This window comes from Chiloscyllium plagiosum, unplaced genomic scaffold (assembly GCF_037043375.1).
Source record: "Chiloscyllium plagiosum isolate Xiang-an unplaced genomic scaffold, Cpla_swu_hap1 HiC_scaffold_17, whole genome shotgun sequence".
Classification (NCBI taxonomy): Eukaryota; Metazoa; Chordata; class Chondrichthyes; order Orectolobiformes; family Hemiscylliidae; genus Chiloscyllium; species Chiloscyllium plagiosum.
Window position 1 is genome coordinate 17,715,907 of NW_028270155.1, and position 25,951 is coordinate 17,741,857.

Here is a 25,951-nt window from a genome sequence, read left to right on the forward strand (position 1 = left end):
TGCATTCCTGAGAAGGTGGGACTAAAATCTAGGCCTCCTGTCTCAGAGGTGGGGACACCACCACTGTGTCACTTTCTCCTATCAGAATAATAATCAGACTGGAGTTTGTTTAGCTTCTGAGCTCAGATAAGATTGGGCATTTTCAGACTATTACAGCTGTAGTTTAGAAAAACTTACATTCTAGAACCTGTTTCGAGATGTTATGACAGAAGTCTGGAGCTGATGTGATTTGAGCTTAGGCCTCCTGGTTAAGAGGTAGTGATTGTACCACTATGCCATAAGAGACTTTATGCCAGGGTCTTAGTTTAAGCACAATCACTTTAACTCATTAAGAGTGCAATGAGGAAGTGAGAGCCTTCCAGATGTTAGTCATCAGTTGGCCACTATGGGATCCAGGTCAATTTTCCAAATTGAATCCGGAATTGGCTTAGTGGTAGGAAGCAGAAGGCGATGGTCAAAGGGGGTTTTCATTACTGGAAGCCCTCTGGCATACTACAGCGTTCAGTGCAGAGCCCCTTGCTTTTACTGTGTACAATAATCATCTAGAGATGAATGCAGGAGGGATGAACAGTAACTGTGCAGATGACATGAAATTGGTGGGGCAATAAATAGTGAAGAGGAAAGCCTTAGGCCACAGGATGATATAGGCGGGCTGGTCAGGTAGGCTGAACAATTGCAAATGGAATTTAATCCTGAAAAGTGTGAGGTGATGCAGTTTGCAAAGACTGAAAAAGCATTGAATACTTGGACTGTAAGGTGTACAGAGGATCGGGGGATGCCCATGAATCCTTGAAGGCAGCAGGACAGGTAGATAAGATGGTTAAGAAGGCATATGGGTTTCTTGCCTTTATTAGTGAAGACATTGAATACAAGACTCAAGGAGGTTAATACAGAGCTGTATATAGTGTTTGTTAGGCCACAGCAGTGGTTCTTGGTGGAATTCTGGTTGCCATACATTAGGTAAGATGAGATTGCACTAGAGAGAGTGTAGAACAGATTCACCAGGAGGTTGCTTGCGCTGGAAGGATTCAACAATGAAGAGAGACTAGAGAGGCTGGGACTGTTTCCAAAAAGCAGAAAAAGCTGAAGTGGGATCTGAGTGAAGTGTACAAAATTATGTGAGGCATAGACAGGATAGTGGGGCAGTGGTATTGTCCCTACCCCTAGGTCGAGAGGCCTGGGTTCAAGTCCCATCTGTTCTAGAGGTGTGTAATAACATCTGTGAACAGGTTGATTTGAAAAATAGGGTAAATGGTGAGAAATCTTTCCTCTTGGTAAAGTGAGCAAAAACCGGGGACATAGTTTTACGGTAAGGAGTAGGAGTTTTCAAAGGATTTGAGGATATGGTTTTTCACCCAACATTAGTGGATATCTGGAACTTACTGCTTAAAAGGTGATAGAAACCCTCAAGGCATTTGAAAAATATTTAGATGAACACTTGAGATAGTAGAGCACATAAGGCTATGCCTCAGGTGATGGAAAATGGGGTCAGAATAGATGGATGAGTGATGACCAGCGCAGGTGCAATGGCCTTCCTCAGTGCTGTAAAAACTCTATGACTCTTCATTAGACATAATAAAGTAGCTGAATGGAACCTGCACTAAATGGACCTGTGCTACTTCAGGCCCAGTCAGTACTGTGAAAGACAACCTGAAATGTTAACAAAATTATGAACTACATTATCTAATGCAGTGATTTCCAAAGCTTTACCCACCATGGCCCTATTTTGAGGCTTGAATATAGTAGCAATCCCTAAGTGAGATCTGTGAGAGTTGTGGAGGGGAGGGGGTGGTCTGGGGATGTAGGAAGGGGGAGAGATGGAGAGACCTGCAAGAGTGGAGATGGGGAGAGGGGAGAGATCTTTAGGTGAAGTTTGGCTACCAGAAAGAGAGAGGGTTGCTGTGAGAACACGTGCCTGTGAGACAGGGGCACAACTAGCTGGTGATCTATCAGAGGCCATTGGTGCTGTAGACCTCATAAAACATCAGCTTGTAACTCAGCTCGAGGTCCTGACTTGCCATCTACGGAAATCCTGATCTACTGGCAATGATGAACTGTTGTGGTGGGAGAGTCTGTTGTTTTATGTACTGAAGTTGACTGAAGTCTGACAAAATTGTTATGAGATCACAGAAAGCAGACAGGAAATTTGCTCGCCATGTAAAACCACTGAGGATCTTTGATGAGGTATTTCGGGTGACAACAAATTTTACTGAATTTGTGAATGGAGGTTTAAGTTTAAGATCATCACCAAAACGTTGAAAGGAAAGATGGAGGCCAGGGTTTTCTGTTCCCCAAAGGAGCAAGAAATTCCTGGACACCAACCTGTGTGACTTGCTGTTGAACTCCCATCCATCTGTAATAAACTGGAAAAGCAGTTGATTGTGCAATCAACCTCTGACATGCCTGGTACTATAATTTAATTCTAAAATGGAATTGTTACTTGGCATGCTGAAGGTTAGTAGGACATGGAATGACATAGCTGAAATAGTAATGGAAGCATTCTGTCTTTTAATGGGAGGTGGAAAAGGCAGTGAGTAGAGAAATGAAATTAAGCGGTTAAGATCTAGTACGGTTCATAATACATCCTGTGTGTTTAAATTAGTTGATTCATGATCAAACAAATGTACAGGTTTCCAAAATGTAAATTGCTTCTTGTGATCAGAGTATAGAAAACTGAATGACAGGTTTGAGAAATAAATGTAACATTTCACCAAGAGTCCATTTACAATAAATATACAAACCTTGAAACCAGGCTGGTTTGGCCCTCTCAATCTAAATTCAGCACCGCCTTCCTAACCTGAGATCTTCTTCCCGACCTCTCCGCCCCCACCCCAGTCTGACCTATCACCCTCACCTTGACCTCTTTCCACCTATCACATTTCCGACGCCCCTCCCCCAAGTCCCTCCTCCCTACCTGTTATCTTAGCCTGCTGGACAAACTTTCCCCATTCCTGAAGAAGGGCTTATGCCCGAAACGTCGATTCTCCTGTTCCCTGGATGCTGCCTGACCTGCTGCGCTTTTCCAGCAACACATTTCCACCTCTCAATCTAAAGTCAAAACATTTTTGTTTACTATTGCAAATTGTTTAGATTTAAATGTTCAATCAGATATCGTACAAAGTTTGATTACTATACATTAACTAACTGGTTAAGTTATTGTAACTGTCAGCAAATTAAACCAGAAAATTCACAATGTTAGTTCACTGACTTGTGTGAGCATATTTTTAACAAAAGAAAACTGTTAATATCAGCACGTGATCATAGATTAAGGATTTGCTCTCAATTTAATGAATTTCACTTGAATCAAAATTTTGAGACAGCTCTGATAAAATGTCATCAACTTGAATTATCTGCTTCTTTATCTCTGTCTACAGATGCAAGACTTGCTGAATATTTCTAGTCTTTCTGTTTTTATTTCATTTTCTGCATAGGATATTATACATTCTTACGGGATTGCACAGATTTTTCATTTAAGCTATTGGAGATATATTTGAACAGTAATTTTTCTATGGTGTAGAACACTTGGTTTTGAATGTGTTTAGTGTGCTATTCACAGCAAGTTGCACAGAATAGTAATTTAGTGATCGTTTAATCTGTTTTATTTCTGCAAGGTTAATAATATTGGCCCATTTAAAAATAATACCCATGTTTCTAGCCCAATTCCTTTAGTCCTACTGGCCTTCAAGAGAAATGAAGAAGTGGACAGAATTAGGCCCCTCAGATTTGGAAATAGTTTATTTGAGGAAGCTTTGGTTTGTTGCACTGTGTAACTGAGATTGGATTTCTGAGGGAAATAATTCTGTGACTAAAATGACCTATTTAGATCTTTAATCATCAACAAATGCCGTTTGGATGGTGGGAATTTTGACCCTGTCCACTCAAGGAGAGAAACCCTTGAATAAAACAGGGGCACCTTGATGTGATAGAGTGATTGTTCAGTGGCACTGATTGAAATAACTCTACAGAGGCCAGTATCCCATCACCAAGTCATCCTTTTTTTACGTGTGTACAGTATTTGACACTGGTCTGGCTCCCTCAGAGCCAGCTCTCAGAATGGACAGGATATCTGACGCTCTTATTATTTTGTCAGCCAAGGCTGCCTGATTAGGGCTGTTAACCTGGTCCATTCAAGGAACTCATATTCTATGAGATTCATATGGCTGACCTTGATACAGTCACTATATTGTTCCCTGACTAAGTCCAGGGGACGTTTGCTTGTTCTTTTTCTTGTAGCTTCTCCTAGGGCATTTACCCACCAGGTCCGGTTCCTCTGGCAGCCTCAGACACGAGTGGCGTGTATCGGCCCATAGCCTACCTCTTGCGCCTGGAGTATCTCACCAGAAACTCATCCATTTCCCCAAGCGGTGAAGGCATTGAGGCTGCAACATCCGACATGTTCATCTCAGACTCCAAGGCTTCTTCAACGCGAGACAGAGGAGGCGAACCACAGGTTCCAACTGCTTTTCTGGCTGTTCTATATGTTTTGCTCCTGCCCCACTTGTGAGTTTGCAGCTTTCATGTGATCCAAGTATTTGTTCAGGACTGCCTCAGGTATCCAAGCTTTGTACTTCACAGAACCTGACCTCACGTCAACCCTGCCTCTTACCCATGCAGGGCCACTCCCGTGGTTTCAGCACCCAACTTCATACTCTAAAGTAAACCATCTCTCTCGCTTGGAGGAGTCTTGTGTCCGATGTTGGCTTTCCTGAGGCAGTTTCAGCTGTTCCCTCCAGGCCTGGGAATTACCCTGGTATGGAGTCTTCTCCCCATTAGGCACTCTGGTGCAGTTATCCCTGTAGTTGCACGAAGGATCGGTCCTTTAATCAAATAGGAACAGGACAGTTTGGTATCTAACGAAGCTGTACACTGTTTCTTTAAGCCTGCCTTCAAAGTTTGGACTGCTCTTTTTGCCAGGCCATTGGACATTGGATGGTGCAGACCTATCTTTATATGCTGAATGCCATTCGACTTTAGGAAATACATGAATTCCCTGCTGGTAAATCGTGGCCCGTTGTCTGTGAATAACACTTCCAGGAGCCCACGTATTGAAAAAGACACTTGCTGCTTTGCTATCATCATTCCCTGTGTTTGACAAACAATCTTTATGCATGTCCAACCACTTTGAGTGGGCGTCCACAAACACTAAGAACATTGAGCCCATGAAAGGACACACACAGTCAATGTGTAACTGAGTCCAGGGTTTACTCGGCCATTCCCATGAATGTTAGGGAGCTACCGGCAGTAAATTTTGTCCTTGTTGGCACTCTGGGCCCTGCCCCACCAATGCAGCTATGTCTGTGTCCAATCCTGGCCACCAGACATAACTTCTCACCAACACCTTCATTTTGGAAACTCAGTGACCCTGGTGGAGTTCAGCCAGTATCTGACCTGGGCTGGTCACTCTTGCTCCCCATAATAAATCTCATCTTCTACAGTGATCTAGTCTCACTGGACCCATAAAGGTTTCAGTTCTGGATGTGATGCCCCATGTTCAGCTTTGTGAAGGATAGCACCCTCCCCCAACTACCGCCAGCTTTGCAGATAAGTCCTCTGTGTGAGGGATTGTGTATTTATCCAGTGGTTTACCGTTTATTTAAAATCCCCACAAAAGTGAACCAACCTGTTGAGTTTTACAATTGGTATGACCAATGATGCCCATTCTGCAAACTGTACTGGTTTGATGATTCCTTCACTTTCCAGCCTTCTGATTTCTGCTGCTACTTTTTCCCATAAGGCAATGTCACGGAATGGGCCTTGCAGAATCATGGAATTGCTTCCTGGTCACCATGCAAGGTGGCCTTGGCTCCTTTGATAGTCCCTAGACCTTCCTGAAAAACCTGCGTGTATTTAAGTAGAACTTCATTTAGGCAGCCATTTTCTAATTGGAAAATGTTGAGCCAATCAAGGTGAATCTTTTTCAACCAATTTCATCCCATCAGGCTTGGGCCCGAGCCTTTTACTACAATCAGTGGTAACTGAACCAGCTGCTTCTCTTATGAGACTGGAACCGAAGTAGTACACTTAATCTGTAAAGGTTTCCCACCATAGGTTCTCAGTCTGGCTGAGGTCTTATGCAAACATAAGGGTTAGAGTCCAGAGTGAACTTTTAATTGACTGGTTTTACAATCACTGATACAGCCATGCTGATAACCAGGTGACCATTTAACCAGATGTTTATTTTGATTGATTCTGTTTTGGAAGTTGCTAAGCAATTTAACTGTTCCAAACCAGATGTAGGTATGCTTTCTAGTGTGTGGAGTCTCCTGGATACTGGCCTACACAATTCAGGCCTAGTGGGACTCTTCTGTATTGAATTCACATACCGGTAGCAATTAGAATGGCTTGCTGGCCCAGATCCTGAAGAAAATGGTAACTGCTTGGCTGAGGCTTGGCTTTGTTCTGGGGTTTTGCTGTGGGCTGACCTAGAATCCCTCTTAGCAGGATATGTCCTGAGTGAAGCTGTGCAATTGTCTTTACATAAGTGCTGTGTCCCAAGCTCAGTCAGCCTGGCAAGTCGTCCACTTCTACATACCGTGTAACATTATGCTCCACCTGCTGCATTTTCTAATGACAGAGCCAGTTGTAGTGCTGTTGGACTTAAGCTAGTATGTGCTTTTGCATGGTCACATCATTAATTTCACTCGTTGCCGCTGAAGTAACTCCACAGAGGACAATATCCCATCACCAAGTCACCCTTTATTTATATGTGTAAGATGCTTGACTCGGATCCAGCTCTCTCAGAGTGAACACAATATCTGACTTTCTTGTTTATACCTGTCAGCCAGGGCTCCCTGCTTGGACCAGATTAACAGCCCCAATCATATTCTATGAAATCCACCTGGTTGCCCACATTACAATCACTCCAATTTGTTTGTCAAACGTTTAGTTAAGGCAGGTATTCCTGATGAAGGGCTTTTGCCTGAAACATTGATTTTACTGCTCCTCAGATGCTGCCTGAACTGCTGTGCTTTTCCAGCACCACTCTATTCCAGAATCTGGTTTCCAGCATCTGCAGTCATTGTTTTTACCTAATCGTTTAGTTAATACAGTGGCTACTTCAGCACAGTCACGAAACCCGCTTGTCGAAGGCTAATGGGACATTTGTGCTGTGCATTGAGAGTAATGGTAATCATTTAGGCTACTGAAAGGAACAGTTCAGCCTACAACAACTCTACTGTGTTGCAATCATTTTCTCTGTTTGTCTGTTCATTTTGCACTTAATAAATCTATTTGGCAAAATGCAGAACAAAGCACTGTGTAACCAGGTCTGTCGCAGTCTGAAGATGAGAGTATCACTCAATGGTACCTAACACAACCAGGTGCTGAATTATAACAATGAGTGTTTTCTGTCTTCTTAACCTTGAGCACAGAAGCACTTTGAGATGTTTCACTAAGTTAATGGCACTATGTGAATGAAAGTTGTCTTTATGGCAAATTGTTTAGAAATAGGGAAAATAAGACCATTTTCTGAGCATTTGCCCAAAGTAGTCCTCCCAAAATGAAAACCTAAGCAAGTCAGAGTTAACATCTGCAAAATAATAAGCATGAATAAATTTTCTTGCAAAATGTGTTGTAATATAATAGAAATATAAATATAAATTGAAATAGAGTAAATAGAATAACTGGTTATGATATAGCATTCAAATTTTAATGTACCTTGTAAAACAAAACACCACATTAAAAATAAATGAACAAGAGTTTTATATTTCCAGGCTGACACAGGAAAATCCATCATGTATTCTTCAATTTGGTTTTTAGGTCATTTGATAAAATGCCTCAGTTGATAAAATGTCTCAGACGACTTGAAAGCTCAAGCAATTAGGATAAAAATCAGATCCATTAGGTGCTTTACAATTGGGTTTGGAGCTTCTAAAATTGGCGAGGGAATAATGAGCCAGATCTCCTCTTCTGCCTGCAGCTGGACATGTACCAGTGCTAGAAGTGAAAATTACTACAAAGGTGATATATAGGAGGTGTTGGAACTCTGAAATAAAACACCATCGTCAGTGAAAGGTACCCTCGCTGCTGAAATTGGAGTGTCAGACTAAATGATACACTGAGATATCTGATTTCAGTTAATATAGCAATGGGCAGTATCAAGAAAACCAATTTCAGTGCCCCCTGGGGCAGGAAGTAGAAATAAACAGAATGATCAGTGACCTTCAGAGCAAAGTGCTTGTGGGTGAGTACATAGCAGGTTAGACACATACAATATTTAGCTGTGTACAATATTTAGCTGTGAAAGTCAAACTGATATTTTTAAGCAACCTGTTCAGGAATGTTATTGCACTCCTCTGGAGCAGGTAGGACTTGAATCTGGGCTTTTTGATGCAGAGGTACAGACACCACCACTGCACCATGCACTGGAGCCCTTGTCAAAGTCAAATAGGCTTCTGCTAATTTAGAGCTTAAAAATGTGTTGCTGGAAAAGTGCAGCAGGTCAGGCAGCATCAAAGGAGGAGAGTCGACATTTCGGGCATAAGCCCTTCTTCAGGAATGAGGAGGGTGTGCCAAGCAGGCTAAGATAAAAGGTAGGGAGGAGGGACTTGGGGGAGGGGCGTTGGGAATGCGATAGTTGGAAGGAGGTTAAGGTGAGGGTAAATTCTGCTAATTTAGAGACAGGAATAGTTGAGAACATTCTAAATGTACTGTGGGATTGTGGTTCACTGGGTCAAAGAAGAATATGCCTGCTTTTGACCTGGAACGTTCCAGGTTTAAGTCCTTCTCCAACACAAAAATTGAAGAATGATGCTCTGCTGTGGTGTTTTGGGTGTACTGTGTTGTCAGCAGTGCTGTCGATAGGGTGAAATTACAATTTGCCCTCATGGTTTGATGGGAGAGATCCCATAGTGCTATTCTATTTACATATACAGTTTGTAGTTGGAGACCAAGTGTACCATGCCAAAGTTTGCAGATGACACTAAAATATGCAGAAGACATTGAAAATCTGCAGAGGGATATAGATAGGTTAAATGAGTGGGCAAGGGTCTGGCAAATGGAGTACAATTTTGGTAAATATGAGGTCATAGTTTTGGTAGGAATAGCAGCAAAATGGACTATTGTTTATATAATAAAAAATTGTAGCAATATACTGTGTAGAGAGACCTGGGTGCCCTTGTGCACGAATCACGGAATGTTGGTTTGCAAGCGGAGCCGATAATTAAGAAGGCTATTGGAATATTGTCCTTCATTGTTTGGGGGATGGAGTTTAAAAACGTGGAGGTTATGTTGCACCTGTGTAGGGTGCTGGTGAGGCTACACCAAGAGTTCTGCTTACAATTTTGGTCTCCTTACCTGAAAAAGGATGTCCCGGCACCAGAGGGGTGCAGAGGAGATATACTAGGTTGATTCCAGAATTGAGAAGATTGATTTATAAGGAGAGATTGAGTAGACTGGGATCATACTCATTAGAATTCAGAGCAATGAGGGGGATCATATGCAAACATATAAAGTTATGAAGGGAAGAGATAAGATAGAAGCAGGGAGGTGTTTCCCCTGGTGGATGAAACTAGAACTAGGGGGCAGTGCTCAAAATAAGGGGAAGCAGATTTAGGACTGAGTTGAGGAGGAACTTCTTCACCCAAAAGATTGTGAATCTGTGGAAGTCCCTGCCCCGTGAAGCAGTTGAGGCTTCCTCGTTGGATGTTTTTAAGGCAAAGATAGAAAGAGTTTTGAACAGTAAAGAACTTAAGGGTTATTGTGAGCAGAGCGATAAGTGTAAATGAGTCCATGAAAGATCAGCCATGATCTTATTGAATAGCGAAGCAGGCTCCAGGCCCCAGATGGCCTACTCCTATTCCTAGTTCTTATGTTCTCTGAAGAGCAAGGTAATTATTTCTGGTGCTCTGACCAATAGTTATCCCTTACAAAGGCAGTTAATCTGGGTATAATCATATTGCTGAATGTCAGCTGAGCAAATTGTCTGCCATGAGTCCTGCGGAGGCCAGCAATCTGATGTAAAAACAGAAGGTAATACAGAAACTCAGCAGGTCTGGCTGCATCTGAGAAACAGAGTTAAAATTTCAAGTCCAGTATAAATCTTCTTTCTAATTTTTTTCAAAATTAATTGTTTGTCCAGTGGTTGTGAAACACACTAAGTAAGCATAAGTCTGTTATTTGTTATTTCTTGAATAAAATGAAGCAATAGCGCAAATGGTGCATGGCCCTTTAAAATATTGACCACAAGCTTGCAAATTTCTTGAATAAATAGGGGAAGTGAGCTGAGCAAGTAAGTTTACTGATAGAAGGAGAATTTGGAAAACACACATCTACAAAATATTAGCTTTTGCTATCTGCTGTAATTCACTCTGCCTTTGCATTTTAAAATTTATTGTTCGGTGATATTATGTCAGTTTCCCCAGCTGCATCAGACAATCAATGGTAAGTTAGATTAAAGGAGAGGTTCTGGAAACATATACTTCTGAAAATAATTGATTGGAGTTTTTTTCCGTTGTGGTTGCCCAACCAATTTTTTGCAATGGGAATTGATTTGTAATCAAAATGATAAGTCTGCTTATTTGAAGAAGGTCTTATTTGTTACAGAGAGAATGCAACAGAGGTTTACCTTGGATGGTGATATTGTACTGTGAGGAAATATTGAGGAGACTGGGTCCCCACAAAATTCGAGAGTTCAGAAAGATGTGAGGTGATCTCATTGAAAGTAAAAAGAAATTCTCAGACGAGGAAGAATATTTCCCCTTGGTGAGGGGCTAAAAAGCAGAGGATGCAATCTCAGACAAAAAAGGGTAGCCCATTTCAGAGTGGAATGAGGAGAAATTTCCTGTGAATCTTCAGAATTCTTTCCTCGGGGGACTGTGAAGACTCAATCACTCAGTGTCAAAAATAACATGAGTCCCAACACTGATCAATGCGGAACACCACTGACCCTGGATCTCCAATTGGAAATACACCTTTCCACCGCTACTGTGTTTTCTATGCCAAGCCAATTCTGTATTGGTCTTACCAGCTCGCAATGGATTCCATTTGACTTTACCTTCTGTATCAGCCTGCCATGAGGGACATTGTCAAAAGCCTTGCTAAAGTCTATGTACACTGCATCCACCACCCTGCCCTCATCAACCATCTTTGTCACTTGCTCAAAAAACTCAATCAAGTTTGTGAGACATGACCATCCTGCATAAAGCCATACTGTCTATTGCTAGTAAGTCCATATTTTTCCAAATGTTAATAAATCCCACCCTAAGAATCTTCTCCTATAATTTCCCATCCACTGATATAAGGCTCACCAGCTTGTAATTTCCCAAATTACCTCAGTTGCCCTTCTTAAACAAAGGAACAACATCGGCTATTCTCCAGACCCTGGCCCTCCCCTGTGACTAAAGAGGATACAAAGATTTTGTACAAGGCCCCAACAATTTCTTCCCTCATCTCCCTTAGTATTCTGGGATAGATCCCATCAAATCCTGTGGAGATGTCCACCTTAATGCTTTTCAAAGTTAAAAATCACACAACACCAGGTTATAGTCCAACAGGTTTAATTGGAAGCACATTAGCTTTCGGAGCGACGCTCCTTCATCAGGTGACTATGGAAGCTAGTGTGCTTCCAATTAAACCTGTTGGACTATAACCTGGTGTTGTGTGATTTTTAACTTTGTACACTCCAGTCCCACACCGGCATCTCCAAATCATTAATGCTTTTCAAAACACCTAACACCTCCTCCTGTTTTATATTGGCATGCCCTAGAATAGCAATGTAACCCTCCTCCCCTCCCCCGACACGCACCCTCCACCATGTCTTTCTGTTTTGTGGATGCTGATGAGAAGTATTCATTAAGTACCACCCCCACTTCCCCTGGTTCCACACATAAATTCTCTTCTTTGTCCTTGAGTGGACCTACACTTTTCCTAATTGTCCTCTCCTTATGTATGTAAAAAAATGTTTTGGGATTTTTATAATCCTGTTTCCCAAAGACATTTCATGGCCTCTTTTAGCCTTCCATCCCCCTTTTTAAAGTTCTTTCCTGTTTTCTTTACGTTCTTTGAGGACTCTGTTTGTTTTCAGTTTCCCGAACTTTATGTATGCCTCCTTTTTCTTTTTGACTAAGCTTATAATTTCTCTTGTCATCCAAGGTTTCTGAATCTTGCCATTCTTATCCTTCATTTTCACAGGAACATGTTGGTCCTGAGCTCTAATCATTTGGCTCTTAAAAGATTCCCACATTACAGATGTGGATTTGACCGCAAACAGCTGCCCCCCCCCAGTCTACATTTCCAGTTCCTATCTAATATTGTCATAGTTAACCTTCCCCCACTTTAGTATTTTCGCCTGAGGACTACTCTTATCCTTGTCCATAAGTAACTTAAAACGTATGGAATTATGATTACTGTTCCCAAAATGCTTCCCCACTGAAACTCTGATCATCTCATTCCCCAATATAAGGTCTAGTATGGCCTCTTCTGGTTCTGAGGAAGGGTCACTAGACCCAGAATGTTAACTTTGATTTCTCTTCACATTTGCTGTCAGACCTGCTGAGCTTTTCCAGCAACTTCTGTTTTTGTTTCTAATTTACAACATCCGCAGATCTGAGTTCTGCCCATGTGGTCTCGCAGGATGAGTCCTCCAAGGTGTCCTCCCTCCATACAGCTGTGGTATTCCCCCATCTCTTTCATATCCCTCTCCATCTCACCTGAAACACTTGCATCCCAGAATGTTAAGCTGCCAGTCTTATTCCGCTCTCAACCTAGTCCCTGTAATAGCTACAACATGATGGTTACGTGCACTAATCCACACTCGTAAGTTCATCTGTTACACTCCTCACATTGGAACAAATGCACTTCAGACAGGCTATCCCACTGTGTTCAGTAACCCTTCCATGTCTGTTCTTCCTCTTAGCCTGACTGACCTTAGTCCCTAACTCTTCCTTGGTCACTTCAGTTGCTGACCTCCTGCTTTGGTTCCCACTCGCTGGCTACACTGCATTCAGGTTTACCCAGCTCTCGTCCCTATGAGTGTGGCCTGGGCTGTGGCTTGTATTCCTGAAGTCTGGACAGAACAAAAGAAATAAAGCACAGCTTTGCCCTGATATAAATGGAGCTTTTTAATCATGATTTGGATTTCCTCCGAAGCCCATTTCCTGTACCTAACTCGTCCGAAGAAGGGATTAGATACCTGCAAGGCTAATCGTGTGCCCTCCCTTTGGCAATTTTTAATCTGGGTTGACTGGAGGGCAGCTATGGATTTTGCATCCAGGGTTTCTCAGTAAATTAGAATGGCCAAAAAGCTTTTCAATATCAGTAAAATTGGAGAGTCCAAGAATGCCTGATTCTGACAGACATCATTTGTGATGGAAACATGATCCCATATGGCTCATCATTGATTTAATTCATTGATAACATGTTTTCACTTCACTTCTAGGCCTCCGATGTGCCTGTAAAGATGATTATACAATGGTGGATACGGGATCCCCCAAAATACGATGTGACCCCTGCACTGGAAAGGTAATAAATGACAACTCCCTGCTCAGTAATCGATGTTTCATCAAGTGTTTTAGTTGAAAAGTCGAGGCATTTGCAGTACAGTTGTGTGATAATCTAACTGGACACAATACAACACTGTAAACATTAGGTTAATGTCGGAGCAGAAATAGACCATTCAATCCATGAGCCTGCCCCACCATTCAATGAGTTTGTGGCTAATTTTATAATCCTCAACCCCATTTTCCTGCATTTTGCCCGTCATCGTTGATTTCCTTACTGATCAAAATTCAATCTATCTTAGCCCTGAATCTACGTAATGACCCAGCCTCAGCAGTTGTCTGCAGTGAACAATCCCACAGATTCTGAGAGAAGAAATTCCTCCTCAACTCTGTCTAAAATGGGTGACTTCTTTGTTCTGACATAATGCCCTCCGGTCCTAGACTCTCCCACAGGGAGAAGCAACCTTTCTGCAGTTAATTCCCCCAAAGTGTTTTACAAACAGCTGAAGACTCAGCTAACCATGTTATTCAGTTGTGCTTTTAGCCACTGGGTAACATGGCAAAGGATTGAAATTTTGGAATGGAAACTGTTTACAGTGCAATGAGGAAAGAGTCAAGAACTGGGATAGCTCAAGCAAAGAGCTGACATGAACATGTAAGACGTAGAGGTTTCTTTCCGAGCTGTCTCAGTCTCTGATCCTATGTTTGGATGAATATTTCCTTTGCCAGCCAGTTTTCCCTCCCAGTGGGACTGACATTTTTCTGCAGTTTGATTGTGTGCCATGCTGACTCCTTCTCCTCCCAGTGCCTCCTTATCTGAGTGGCCATTGTTCATGACCTTGTTTGAGTCTAGACAGTGTGCGTGGGCAGGTACCAACACAATATGGTGGTAGTGACGTTCCAGTCAGGGTCTGTTCAGTCCTTGTGCAAAATCTAATCAAGTATGTCCTAGGAGGAGCAGTCACTAGATGGCAACCAAGACTGTTAACTCTTAGGTGTCTGGTGGCTTTTTATGTCTTTGTTGGGACATCAATAGATTGGACAAAGGAAGTAGAGAAATTAATTTAAGCAAAACTAAATGTTTTGCCTAATTTACTGCTTTCTGTTGATTGTTTCTTGTCTTCCACCCCCCCCCCCCCCCCCCCCCCCCCCCATACTAGCGGTCTATCTTCTCTGTGTGGAGAGTCCTTCCTATTAGATTCGTGACTGAACAGCAACTGCCCATCTGCTAATAAGACAAATGCTGCCAGTTTTATTCCTGCTTATAAAATGATGCACTATGTCGGTCATCTCAATCGCAGTGTTGGCCATGAGAATCACATCTCATAGACGAAGAGCCCGTCCATTTCCAAGATTTCAACTGAACAGTAAAATGCATGACAATTATAAATGATATACAGATGATTAACACTGCTTTTATGATACTTTACCAACTGTGTAGAATCAAGTTGTGTCAGTTGACAAGAAGCACTGTTTGACGTGTATGGACTGCCAGCTTTGTCCAGATGAAGAACATATCCGAGGTATGTTTTTGTTTTTCTTTGTTACCTTCTGGAGTGTCTGCATCCATAGGCCTGACCTTTGACGACAGTGGAGAGGTTTGCTAAGCAATATCCTGGCAAAAATAGTACCAAGCCTCCCATTCTAGAATTTCTGCCCCCAAATCCTTTGCATTGGGATGTATGCTGCAGTTCTTTAGAGAAGTATGGCACCCTGTTAGGAGAGGTGTCCTTTTAGTTAAGTCCCGAGACACCTTTTGGAAAGGTAATATGCCCTTTGGGAGCAGTCGGGTGTGCTGTGGGTTTGTTAAAAGTTGACAGGAATGTGCGTTAATAATGAAGTGTCAAATTCTCAAGACTTTAATTCCTAGCCTTTAAATGTAAAATTTCTTGTAATCTTTTTAAAAAGAATCAGTCATCACTATTCTACTGTGCCTGTTGACATAAGTCAGACCATTATTGTTATAGAACTTGTGCTGTATTCATAAGATAAAGGAGCAACATTAGGCCATTTGGTCCAGAGTTTACTCTGCCATTCAATCATGGCTGATATGTTTCTCAGCTCCATTCTCCTGCCATCATCATGTGACCCTTGATCCCTTCACTAACCAAGAACCTATCTATCTCTGTGTTAATTACATTCAGTGACTAAAAATGGAATAATGTAGGATAGATGGACTTCAGGTTAGTTCCACAGGTCAGTACAACATCGAGGGCTGAAGAGCTTGTACTGCGCTGTAATGTTCTATGTCCTGTGACTTGGCCTCCCCAGCCTTCTGTGGCAATGAGTTCTACAGGTTAACCACCCTGACTGATTTCACATCCAGTCCAAGTTTGCAGTTTTGTGAACAATTCCAAATGGTGTGAAGTCTTTGTGGGACTATGAATACAAATATGTGTTTACATGAGGGATAAAGACGTTGAAGAAAGTTAAGTGTGACTAATGGGTTTTTATCATTTCAAGTCTTTTCAAATACAGTAGTGAATTACACTTAGAACTTGATTTTGTTTAATCTCAGCCTGGGTCCTGGGGTCTGCTGATGGTAGGTATTAGGTGAGTTGGCATGGAGAGTGTCAGGGCAATGGTAGTGGATGAGGAAGCATGGATTGGTGTGAATTGACAGTATTTTGCCACGGGTGTTTTAAAGGGCTATAGGGATGTGAGTACACAGGCATAAGATTGGAATGGAAGTTATGAGGGACACTTGGGGGTTGGAGGCCATGAGGTGGCATGGATTGGAATAGATGATTCACAGGAGTGTGAAGTGTGAGGATGTTTTTGGTTCTATTGTTTTCTCACCTGGTAAGGCTAGCTCAGCACAGTGATGGGGAGGTGGCAGTGTGGCCAGGTGTAGGGTGGGCTGACAGGCAGGAATTCTATTGACATGTGCCTCCTAGAGTCTCCTGACTCTGGAGTGAAAATCCAGGCCATTATTTCCAAGAGCATTTAGAATTAGACCGGAGCACAAAAGTTAAGAGAGAAACATTTACAATTTTCGTTTATGTTTGAAATTCTCATACTGATGGGGTGAGAAAAATGCTTACATTCAGGAATTCTGTGCAATTTGGAATTGTAAAGAATGTACAGTGTTTTCTTTTTACAGTGGAAGACTTCTCCAATAACACAGCAAGCTGTGATACCTGTCCCAAAAATACGACACCAAATGCTTTGGGAAATATGTAAGTGTCTCACCCTCAATGTTTGTTCATGTCAGAACTTGTCCCTAAACATGACCAAGCTGTTGACGATGTTCTTAGCTTCTTCTTAAAGTTTATCGTTTTGTAATATTTTCTCCCCTTTACTTCCTTTCCACATACCCCACTTCCCCCAACAAAATGTTGACTCTGTCTGTTGTATGGTCCCATATACTTTGGCTCACGTCCTGTATTTCCCCAGTGTGGCTCAACTGCATAAGAGTCAGTAAATATTGAGTAATGTTTGTGTTATACTAGTGTGAAGCTGTTGGTTACAGACATGGACTTTTCAGTCAGGAATGACTAGTTAAAGCAGACCAACAACACTTACTGAATCTGCGAGCTTAAGACCAGGGGGTGCTGATTGTGTGCAATGGTTCAGTTGGAAACCCTCTTGCTGTTGAGTCACATCCCACTGCAGGACCCTGGGGACAAAATCAAGGCCGATGGTGTAGGACTGAGGGAGTGCTGCACTGTAAAGGTCACATCTTTCAGATAATCTGTTAAACTGAGTGCCTTCATCGGTGAACACAGTGTATTCTACGATGCTGTATTGAAAAAAGAGCCATGGAGTTTTCATGAGTGATCCAACCAGTATTTCTTTCTGAATGGTGGTGTTTGTGTGTGCTGCACTTTGTATGTTACAGCACTTCAAAAGGACCTTTTATGGTTCATTCCCATGACATGAGCGTCACTGGCTGGCCAGTATTTATTGTCTATTCCTAGTTGCCCTTGAGAAGGTGCTTTCTTAACCCACTGTAGTCCATTTGGTGAGACAGAACAACAGTGTGCCTTTAGGGAGGGAATTCCAGGAACTTCATCCAGTGACAGTGAAGGAATGGCGATATATTTCCAAGCCATGATGGTGAGCTGTTTGGAAGGGAACTTGCAGGTGGTGGTATTCCCATGAATCTGCTGCAGATATCATTTTAGCTGGAAGTGGTCGTGGATTTAGAAGATTTTGTCGAAGGATCTTTAGTGAATTTCTGCAGCGCACCTTGTGGATAGATATACACTGCTGCTGCTGAGTGTTGGTGGTGAATGGAGTGGATGCTTGTGGATGTGGTGCCAGTCAAGTGGGCTGCTTTGTGCTGGATGGTGTCAAGTCAAGAGTGTGGTACTGGAAAAGCACAGCAGGTCAGGCAGTGTCCGAGGAGCAGGAGAATTGACGTTTCGGGCAAAAGCCCTTCAGTGCCCGAAACATCAATTCTCCTGTTCCTCGGATGCTGCCTAACCTGCTGTGCTTTTCCAGCATCACACTCTCGACTCTAATCTCCAACATCTGCAGTCCTCACTTTCGCCTGGATGGTGTCAAGGGCTATTGCCTGGCAATTGTGCTATACCTATGTTACTTGCCACTTGTCAACCCAAAGCTGAGTATTGTCCCGGCCTTGCTACACTTGGACCTGCTTCATATCTGAGAAACTTATCAGCTTCAGTGCACTATGAAACATTCTATTGGTCACAAAAGGTGGAATGTAAAACAAGTATTCTTTTTAGATTAACGTTAGCAAAGGAATCGTCTGACATTTGAAAAAGACAATAGTGTGAGACCTTCGTTTTGAACATTGAGATGTTTGAACAAGTTAATGAACTATCCTGAGTGCTCCCTGTGCACTGCATTCCTCTATTCTTAGTTCAACTCCATGCAGGGTACAAATCTGGGATATTCTGGGTCTGTAGCTTACTAGGCACTATATATTGTTGCTAATGCTAATGTTGGTCACTATTTTAGTCGTATCTTGTCAGTTGGGAAATCTGATGTGGATAATTGTATTTTTGATTAATAACAGTAAGAAGAGGGAGACAGATACTTGAATGGGCCAACAAATGTGCACCCTTTATCTTTTTTTGGTAAATTGCAAAACAAGTGTGTGAATGTTTTGGTCAGAATGGGTGCTTTGTTTCCTTGGAGCAAATGAGGTCTGCAGATGCTGGAGAGTCAGAGTTGAAAAGTATGGCGCTGGAAAAGCACAGCAGGTCAGGCAGCATCCAGGGAGCAGGCATAAACCCGAAACATTGATTTTCCTGCTCCTCGATGCTGCCTGACCTGCTGTGCTTTTCCAGCGCCACGCTTTTCCAGCGCCACGCTTTTCCAGCGCCACACTTTTCCACTCTGCTTTGTTTCCTTGTTTACTCAATGGTGGTAGATATTTTGTTAGGTAAGTGTATGCAAATTACATTATGTCTTTTGCATTTACCGAATGGGTGTTTTTTAAATGAAAATTCATGCATGGGCCTAAAATGGTATTGCCAATAGCCACATTTATGACTAGTCGGCAATCTCTATAGGGCAGGACTGGCAAGCTTGGTGATTAAACATGGAGAATTGCCAAAATTATGGATCTGGGTGGAGTTTGATTATCACAAGAAGTTGCCAAATACCAAACACGATGAAGCCACCAGGAGAAAATTGCAGAAATACTGAAAAGTCTTGGAACAGGGTAAGGCTACAATTATTTGAGAGGCAGCCAAACTATGCCAAGCCTACTTCATCAAACGAGAAAGATGAAAAATAGTTTGTTGGGATGTTAAGGAGTGGAAATGGATTCTTCTCCGTGTCTAGTTATATGGAAAAGCAAATTGTCTTATCGTTTTGTGTGTCTTGTTTGTTAGCTGTACTAATAATAGACTCTGGATTAGTTCCAGTTTTATGCATTTCATTTTATTTCTCTGCTAGGTGCACACGCTGTCACGAAACTTTCATTCAGGCAAATGGTGGTTGTACCTGTCCTTCTTCCCTCTCAGTAAGTGATTTGCTGTTGGCTGGAATCAACAGAGCACCTGTGTAAAACCAGTATTACACACATAGGGTGAACATACATATTACCCAAAATATACCTGCATTTCACAAAGCAGATTCTGTCCAGTATGAGGCAATACCAAAAACATGGAAATTTCAGCATTTCCTCACCAGAACAAAGCAGACTATCCGATAAAAAGTGTACAAAAGGCATGAAAGAGCACTATCGAGGATATGGAAGCTTGTCATTTCCAGTACTGAAGGGTCTCAAGCTGCAAGAATAAATGGAAGATTTAGTGCAGAGAGGGAATTTATATCCTGTTCTTTGAAGACGTGGGATTTTGTTTGTGTTGGAAGTTGAGCCACAAGCAATGTCAAGATTTAACATTTAGGATTAAGCTGAGGATGAATGATGGGTTGATAAAGCTATTAAGAAAAGTTGCCTTGCAGGGAAGTTAAATGCTGATGTGGGGCTAGCTTTTACACCAAGGCAGACTCCCGGAAATTTCGAGGCTGAGTTCACCTCCTCTTGGCCAGCCTCCCCACTTCAACTTTTCAGTTGATGGCCCTTTAATTCTTAATGGGTAAGAGGTGGGACTTCTGTTGCCCCGCCTCCTAGAGCAGCCAGCCAATCGGGACGCTGGTGGCTCTGCACACTGGTACCTCAAGTTATGGTGGGCCCATTCAGCAATAGATCCAGGGCCATCTGAGATTATTCTGGGACTAGAATAACAGTGAAGTAGGGGAGGGGGTTTCTGGGCATATCATGCTGGGCAAAGATAGAGGGAAAGGATGGATGTAGGGAGGCAAAATTATGGGAAAGGGTCCTCAGATTCACACAAGGACTTGGGATTAAGTCTGACAGGTTACACACTGGGGACAGGCTAGTCTGAGATAATTGGTAGTGAGATGAGGCCCCTAACTTTTGCCAACTTTGGATTGCATTGGGCAGACAATACAGCTAGTTCTGAAGAAGGATCATTGGATTCAAAACATTGTTTCTGCTTTCTCTCCACAGATGCTGCCAGACCGCTGAATTATTTTCCAGCAGTTTTCTGTTTTTGAATGAAAAAGAATGAACTACTAGATAATAAGATTGGAAATGTTTCATTACAAACATTGAATAAGGATGCAAATTCACTTTATCCCTGAACAAATTGGCCTCCCGACATCTCTGTACCAAGTTCACAAGAACAATTCGAAAATGAGATCACACCATGTCTCCCCATCCTTGATACATGAACTGCAGAACATATATTAACCTTAAAGTTATACATTGTTCCTGATTAGATAATCTTGCTCACACTTGTTTTGTTTGTGTGGTGACTGAAATAACAAGGTATAATCAATGTTACTGAACTCCAAACTAATGTGCACCTAAAATCGCAATCTTTGAATGGTCAGATTTACATGATGATAAGTTTGTTATTTTGTCATACTCTGTAATTAATTTCTGACTTTCCTTTCAGAAAGGAGGCCTCTGTTTTAAAAACACTGAATTGCCAGTAAGCATTTACTTATTTTTTTAAACATAGAACAACTGGGGTCAAAACGGCACCCAAACATTAGATTCTGAATCTCTGTTTTGTGTTTAATTTATAAGCAAAATCATTTGACACTCAATATATAACTATGAATGGTCAGTCTTTGTATACAGATCAACAAATCTTTGGTCATTACAGACGTGAGGTTGTTGGGGGGGAGGAAGGGTGGGAAAGTGGATCTGAGCCAGTTGATCAACCATGACCTTATTGACTATAAGACCATAAGACATATGAGTGGAAGTAACGCCATTCGGCCCATCGAGTCCACTCCGCCATTTAATCATGGCTGATGGGCATTTCAACTCCACTTACCCGCATTCTCCCCGTAGCCCTTAATTCCTTGTGACATCAAGAATTTATCAATCTCTTCCTTGAAGACATTTAGCGTCCCGGCCTCCATTGCACTCCGCGGCAATGAATTCCACAGGCCCACCACTCTCTGGCTGAAGAAATGTCTCCGCATTTCTGTTCTGAATTGACCCCCTCTAATTTTAAGGCTGTGCCCACGGGTCCTAGTCTCAACGCCTAACGGAAACAATTTCTTAGCGTCCACCCTTTCCACCCTTGAATAGCAAACCAGACTCAAGAGATGTGATGGTTTAGACTTGTTCTCATAACCTTATCTGAAATGAATACTTTTGGATTTGGCTGATGGTTTGAGCATCCTGTGCTTCCATTATGAGAGCGATGGCCTCTCTCTCTCTCTCTCTCTCTCTCTCTTTCTCTCTCTTTGTCTCTCTCTGTCTGTGGCGTTTCTGTTATTGCCAATATTCAAAGGCATTTTCTGGTCAATGATTTTCTTATGAGACCTGGCTCCTTGACATTCCAATGGAAGTCTGTAGTTAACAGTGGCCAGTGGTGGCTTGAATTCACTTCACTCTTTTCCTCAGCTCTCAGCTAGAAGATTCATTGATACAACACCTACTGGCCTCCACTCCTTGACTAGGAAAATTGTGAGGGTAGTGGAGCCTCAATTGACATCACAATCTGAGCTTTTGAAACAAGAATGGATGACTGTCAACAATGTTCAGTTTTCAAAATGAAAGTTAGAATTTTTAGTGTGGTAGATTCTGATGGTTTGGTTTGTAAATGTTTTGCTTCAATCTGAGCCAAACAGAGGAGCAGAAAGATTCGTGAAATAACTAAACTCAGAAAGGAGGGTATTCAGTGCTTCCAGTCTAAGTAAGGAAAATGCAACTAAATAAGTTAACGACACCTTTATTGAGGAGATATAGCATCATGGATATTTACAGATCAATCAATATCCAGCTTGCATCGCCTTCCTGTCCAGAAACATCAGGAGGTTAATGAACAGGTTTGGTTTTGCACCCTCCATGAAATTTAATCCTCAATATCTTGCAGCTCTTTACTAACTCTTGTTAGACAGAGAGAACCCATGGCACTGGGTGGAAATGGGAATCAAACTTGTTTGAGATCCCCCTCAACCCCCACACTGGCACAGCCCCCGACCCCACATTGTCTCTGGGCTCAGGTGACTAATATCGCAGTTAAAGTAGCTGAGTATAGCACCGGCTAGCACAAGGCAAGTGCTAGCCTACTGTACCCAGAGTTGAACAGGGCGGGGGGATTAAAGCCAACTTGTGAACTACTGCTTCTTGTGTAAGATTAATTTTTGGTAATATTTTGTTTCAGTCTCAAACAGGAAGCGTGCCAAATTCTATTTGGTATGAAACACATCTTCAAGCAAGTTATCTGGCATGCTCGGTAAGTTGTAGCTTTCAAATCACAAATGACCTGACGTGTTTGAGTTCTTATTCTTTGACAGAATACGGGCTTTGCCCTTGTAGATTATTCCTAATTGCACTAATGCTGCTGGTGAACTGCCATCATAGACCATTGCAGTCCATGTTGTGTAGTACTGGATGTGGGAAGGGTTTTCCTCAGGCCTTTGAGATTGTTCAAAATTGTTTAAAAGAATCCAAAAAAACAAAAAACAGTCCTCATCCCTCATACCCTTACCTCCTGCACAAACACTCACCCACGTTATCCCTCATACCCACCTATGCCAACCTTTGTTCTCTCTACCCACCTTCACAACCCATTATAGCAGCTATGCTAACCTAATGCCAACTCACAACTCATGCCCCATGTTCTTATATGTCCCACACCTTTTGCACTTGCATTTTGCTTAATATCTACCTTAGACAAGATGGCAGGATGCAGACTGTGATTAAATAAACTTTGTAAATGTCTATTAATGAAATCACTGTTTTAAAAAGAAATACCCTTATTGATAGAAAAAGAAACATTTGCTACATTTAACTTCCTTTAATCCTTCATATAAAAACACTTATATTTACTGTCCAAAGTGAAAGGTTTCTAAGCATTTGGAGCTGTGCTGACAAACGCTCCACTGTGATAATGATAGGTTGTGATATCAGTTATGCAATGTAAATCCCATAATTCCCTCAGGCTCATGTCAACAAGCAGTGTGAAACAGCAAGCTCTGATTTTAGTTTCAGAATGCAGACAGTTTTTTTTAAAGCTGAGACATTTCATTTCCTTGACAACTTGGCAGTTTCAAAGAATGAGCTTGATAATTCCCTTGAAAGCTTAACATTCCATATATCCTTCCTGATATGTCTAAAGGATACTTGCTGCATTTTAGATATCCCACCAATGAAATCGAACTCAAGGCAGCTACAATTTTATATGTGCAGCTTTCTCCATCAACCACAGCTATACAAAGTGTAACCTGCCTGCTCTCTCCTGCCCCACACTGTGTCTTCACAAAACTTCAGTCCAACATGTTTTAATTAGGAATAAATTTTTCAAGATGTTTTCTCAGAGTGAGCGAGGATTGATTCAATAAATACGATCTGCAACAGATGATACGAAGAGAGGATAAACATTATGACCAATCAGGGAATGAATTTAAGGCTGAACACTCTGTACGTTTCTTAGAACATAGAACAGTACAACACAGAACAGGCCCTTCAGCCCACGATGTTGTGCCGACCACTGATCCTCATGTATGCACCCTCAAATTTCTGTGACCACCATATGCATGTCCAGTAGTCTCTTAAATATCCCCAATGACCTTGCTTCCACAACTGCTGCTGGCAATGCATTCCATGCTCTCACAACTCTCTGTGTAAAGAACCCGCCTCTGACATCCCCTCTATACTTTCCTCCAACCAGCTTAAAACTATGACTCCTCATGTTAGTCATTTCTGCCCAGGGAAATAGTCTCTGGCTACCGACTCTATCTATGCCTCTCATTATCTTGTATACCATAATTAGGTCCCCTCTCCTCCTCCTTTTCTCCAATGAAAAAGGTCCGAGCTCAGTCAACCTCTCTTCACAAGATAAGCCCGCCAGTCCAGGCAGCATCCTGGTAAACCTCCTCTGAACCCTCTCCAAAGCATCCACATCTTTCCTATAATAGGGCGACCAGAACTGGACGCAGTATTCCAAGTGCAGTCTAACCAAAGTTTTATAGAGCTGCAACAAGATCTCACGACTCTTAAACTCAATCTCCCTGTTAATGAAAGCCAAAACACCATATGCTTTCTTAACAACTCTATCCACTTGGATGGCCGTTTTTAGGGATCTATGTACCTGCACCCCAAGATCTCTGTTCCTCCACACTGCCAAGAATCCTATCCTTAATCCTGTACTCAGCTTTCAAATTCGACCTTCCAAAATGCATCACCTTGCATTTATGCAGGTTGAACTCCATCTGCTACCTCTCAGCCCATCTCTGCATCTTGTCAATGTCCCGCTGCAGCCTACAACAGCCCTCTATACTGTCAACGACACCTCCAACCTTTGTGTCGTCTGCAAAATTGCTGACCAATCCTTCAATCCCCTCATCCAAGTCATTAATAAAAATTACAAACATTAGAGGCCCAAGGACAGAGCCCTGTGGAACACCACTCACCACAGACTTCCAGGCAGAATATTTTCCTTCTACAACCACTCGCTGTCTTCTGTTGGCCAGCCAATTCTGTATCCAGACAGCTATGTTCCCCTGTATCCCATTCCTCCTGACCTTCTGAATGAGCCTACCATGGGGAACCTTCTCAAATGCCTTGCTGAACTCCATATACACCACATCCACAGCTCGATCCTCATCAACTTTTCTAGTCACATCCTCAAAGAACTCGATAACGTTTGTGAGGCATGACCTGCCCCTCACAAAGCCATGAATGGTTGATCTTTAATTATTCTATAATATTGACTAACAGATTACTTCCCAGCATTCTGTCTCACAATATGTCTTTTTTTTTCAAAATTGCAGAAGTCTGTTTTGTCATTGAGAAACATGTGGTTATCACAAGTTTGCATCACACTGAGCCTGTGCATTTCTGTGTCCCTCTGAACGATGTGGGACTGCTGAACAGCATGGGGATTTGGCTATCTCTTACCCAGTTCTGATGTAGATCCCAGCATGAAAACCAGTTGGGAAAATTAATGCCAAGTTTGGTTTTGCAATCCTCCCCTTTCCCAAATTGGGTTGAGTCGTCACTTCTTTCATCGTCAGATTCGACAATGTGAAGCTTTTCTAAGTGGAAACTAAGAGTCTTTTTTCTAACAAGAGTTTTTTATTCACAACAAGATTTACAGTAACCAGACAGCCTGCCAGCTGCTCACTAACCTGGTGGTGTTGAGTGTGAACACCTTAGTCGATGGTGAGGCCTACATTCTATATAAAGAGTTAAAATCCAGGTCAGTAAAACATCTTCGCTGCTCTCCTTCAGATGCCACAAATTTCGGTCTCTAATTTAATAAATCATGCTTAATATCATACAGTTATCACTTCCTTCCTGTGAGTATTAAGGGATAGTTTCTTGGGTACCAGTCAAAGTAACTATTCTTCACATGTGAGTCCAGAGAGCAAGTATTCTGAACCATCGCAGCCAAGCCCAGTCAACTGAATGAGAAGGTCACTGGGTTCAGGAACTGAGGCCAATTATAGTGCCCCCAGATGGCTGAACACAGGTGCTGCAGAATCAGTGTTTTGGCAGGGGGTGGGGAGCAGAAAGTGTGGGTGATGGATTGTTGGAGTTT

The 25,951-nt window shown here is 42.2% G+C and overlaps 1 protein-coding gene across 5 annotated transcripts in view; it reads left to right on the forward strand.

The window, feature by feature from the left end:
* The window catches only part of LOC122558236 (meckelin-like), a 143,106-nt gene that overhangs the window by 17,604 nt on the left and 99,551 nt on the right, over positions 1-25,951 (forward strand). For all 5 annotated transcript variants that reach the window (XM_087995724.1, XM_087995723.1, XM_087995722.1 and 2 more), the window contains exons 2-8: positions 13,376-13,458; positions 14,878-14,959; positions 16,540-16,615; positions 19,311-19,377; positions 20,843-20,878; positions 22,571-22,642; positions 25,500-25,609. In XM_087995724.1, coding sequence (XP_087851850.1) covers positions 13,408-13,458; positions 14,878-14,959; positions 16,540-16,615; positions 19,311-19,377; positions 20,843-20,878; positions 22,571-22,642; positions 25,500-25,609 — 494 coding nt within the window. In that variant the 5' untranslated portion in view covers positions 13,376-13,407. The remainder of the gene's footprint in view (positions 1-13,375; positions 13,459-14,877; positions 14,960-16,539; positions 16,616-19,310; positions 19,378-20,842; positions 20,879-22,570; positions 22,643-25,499; positions 25,610-25,951) is intronic.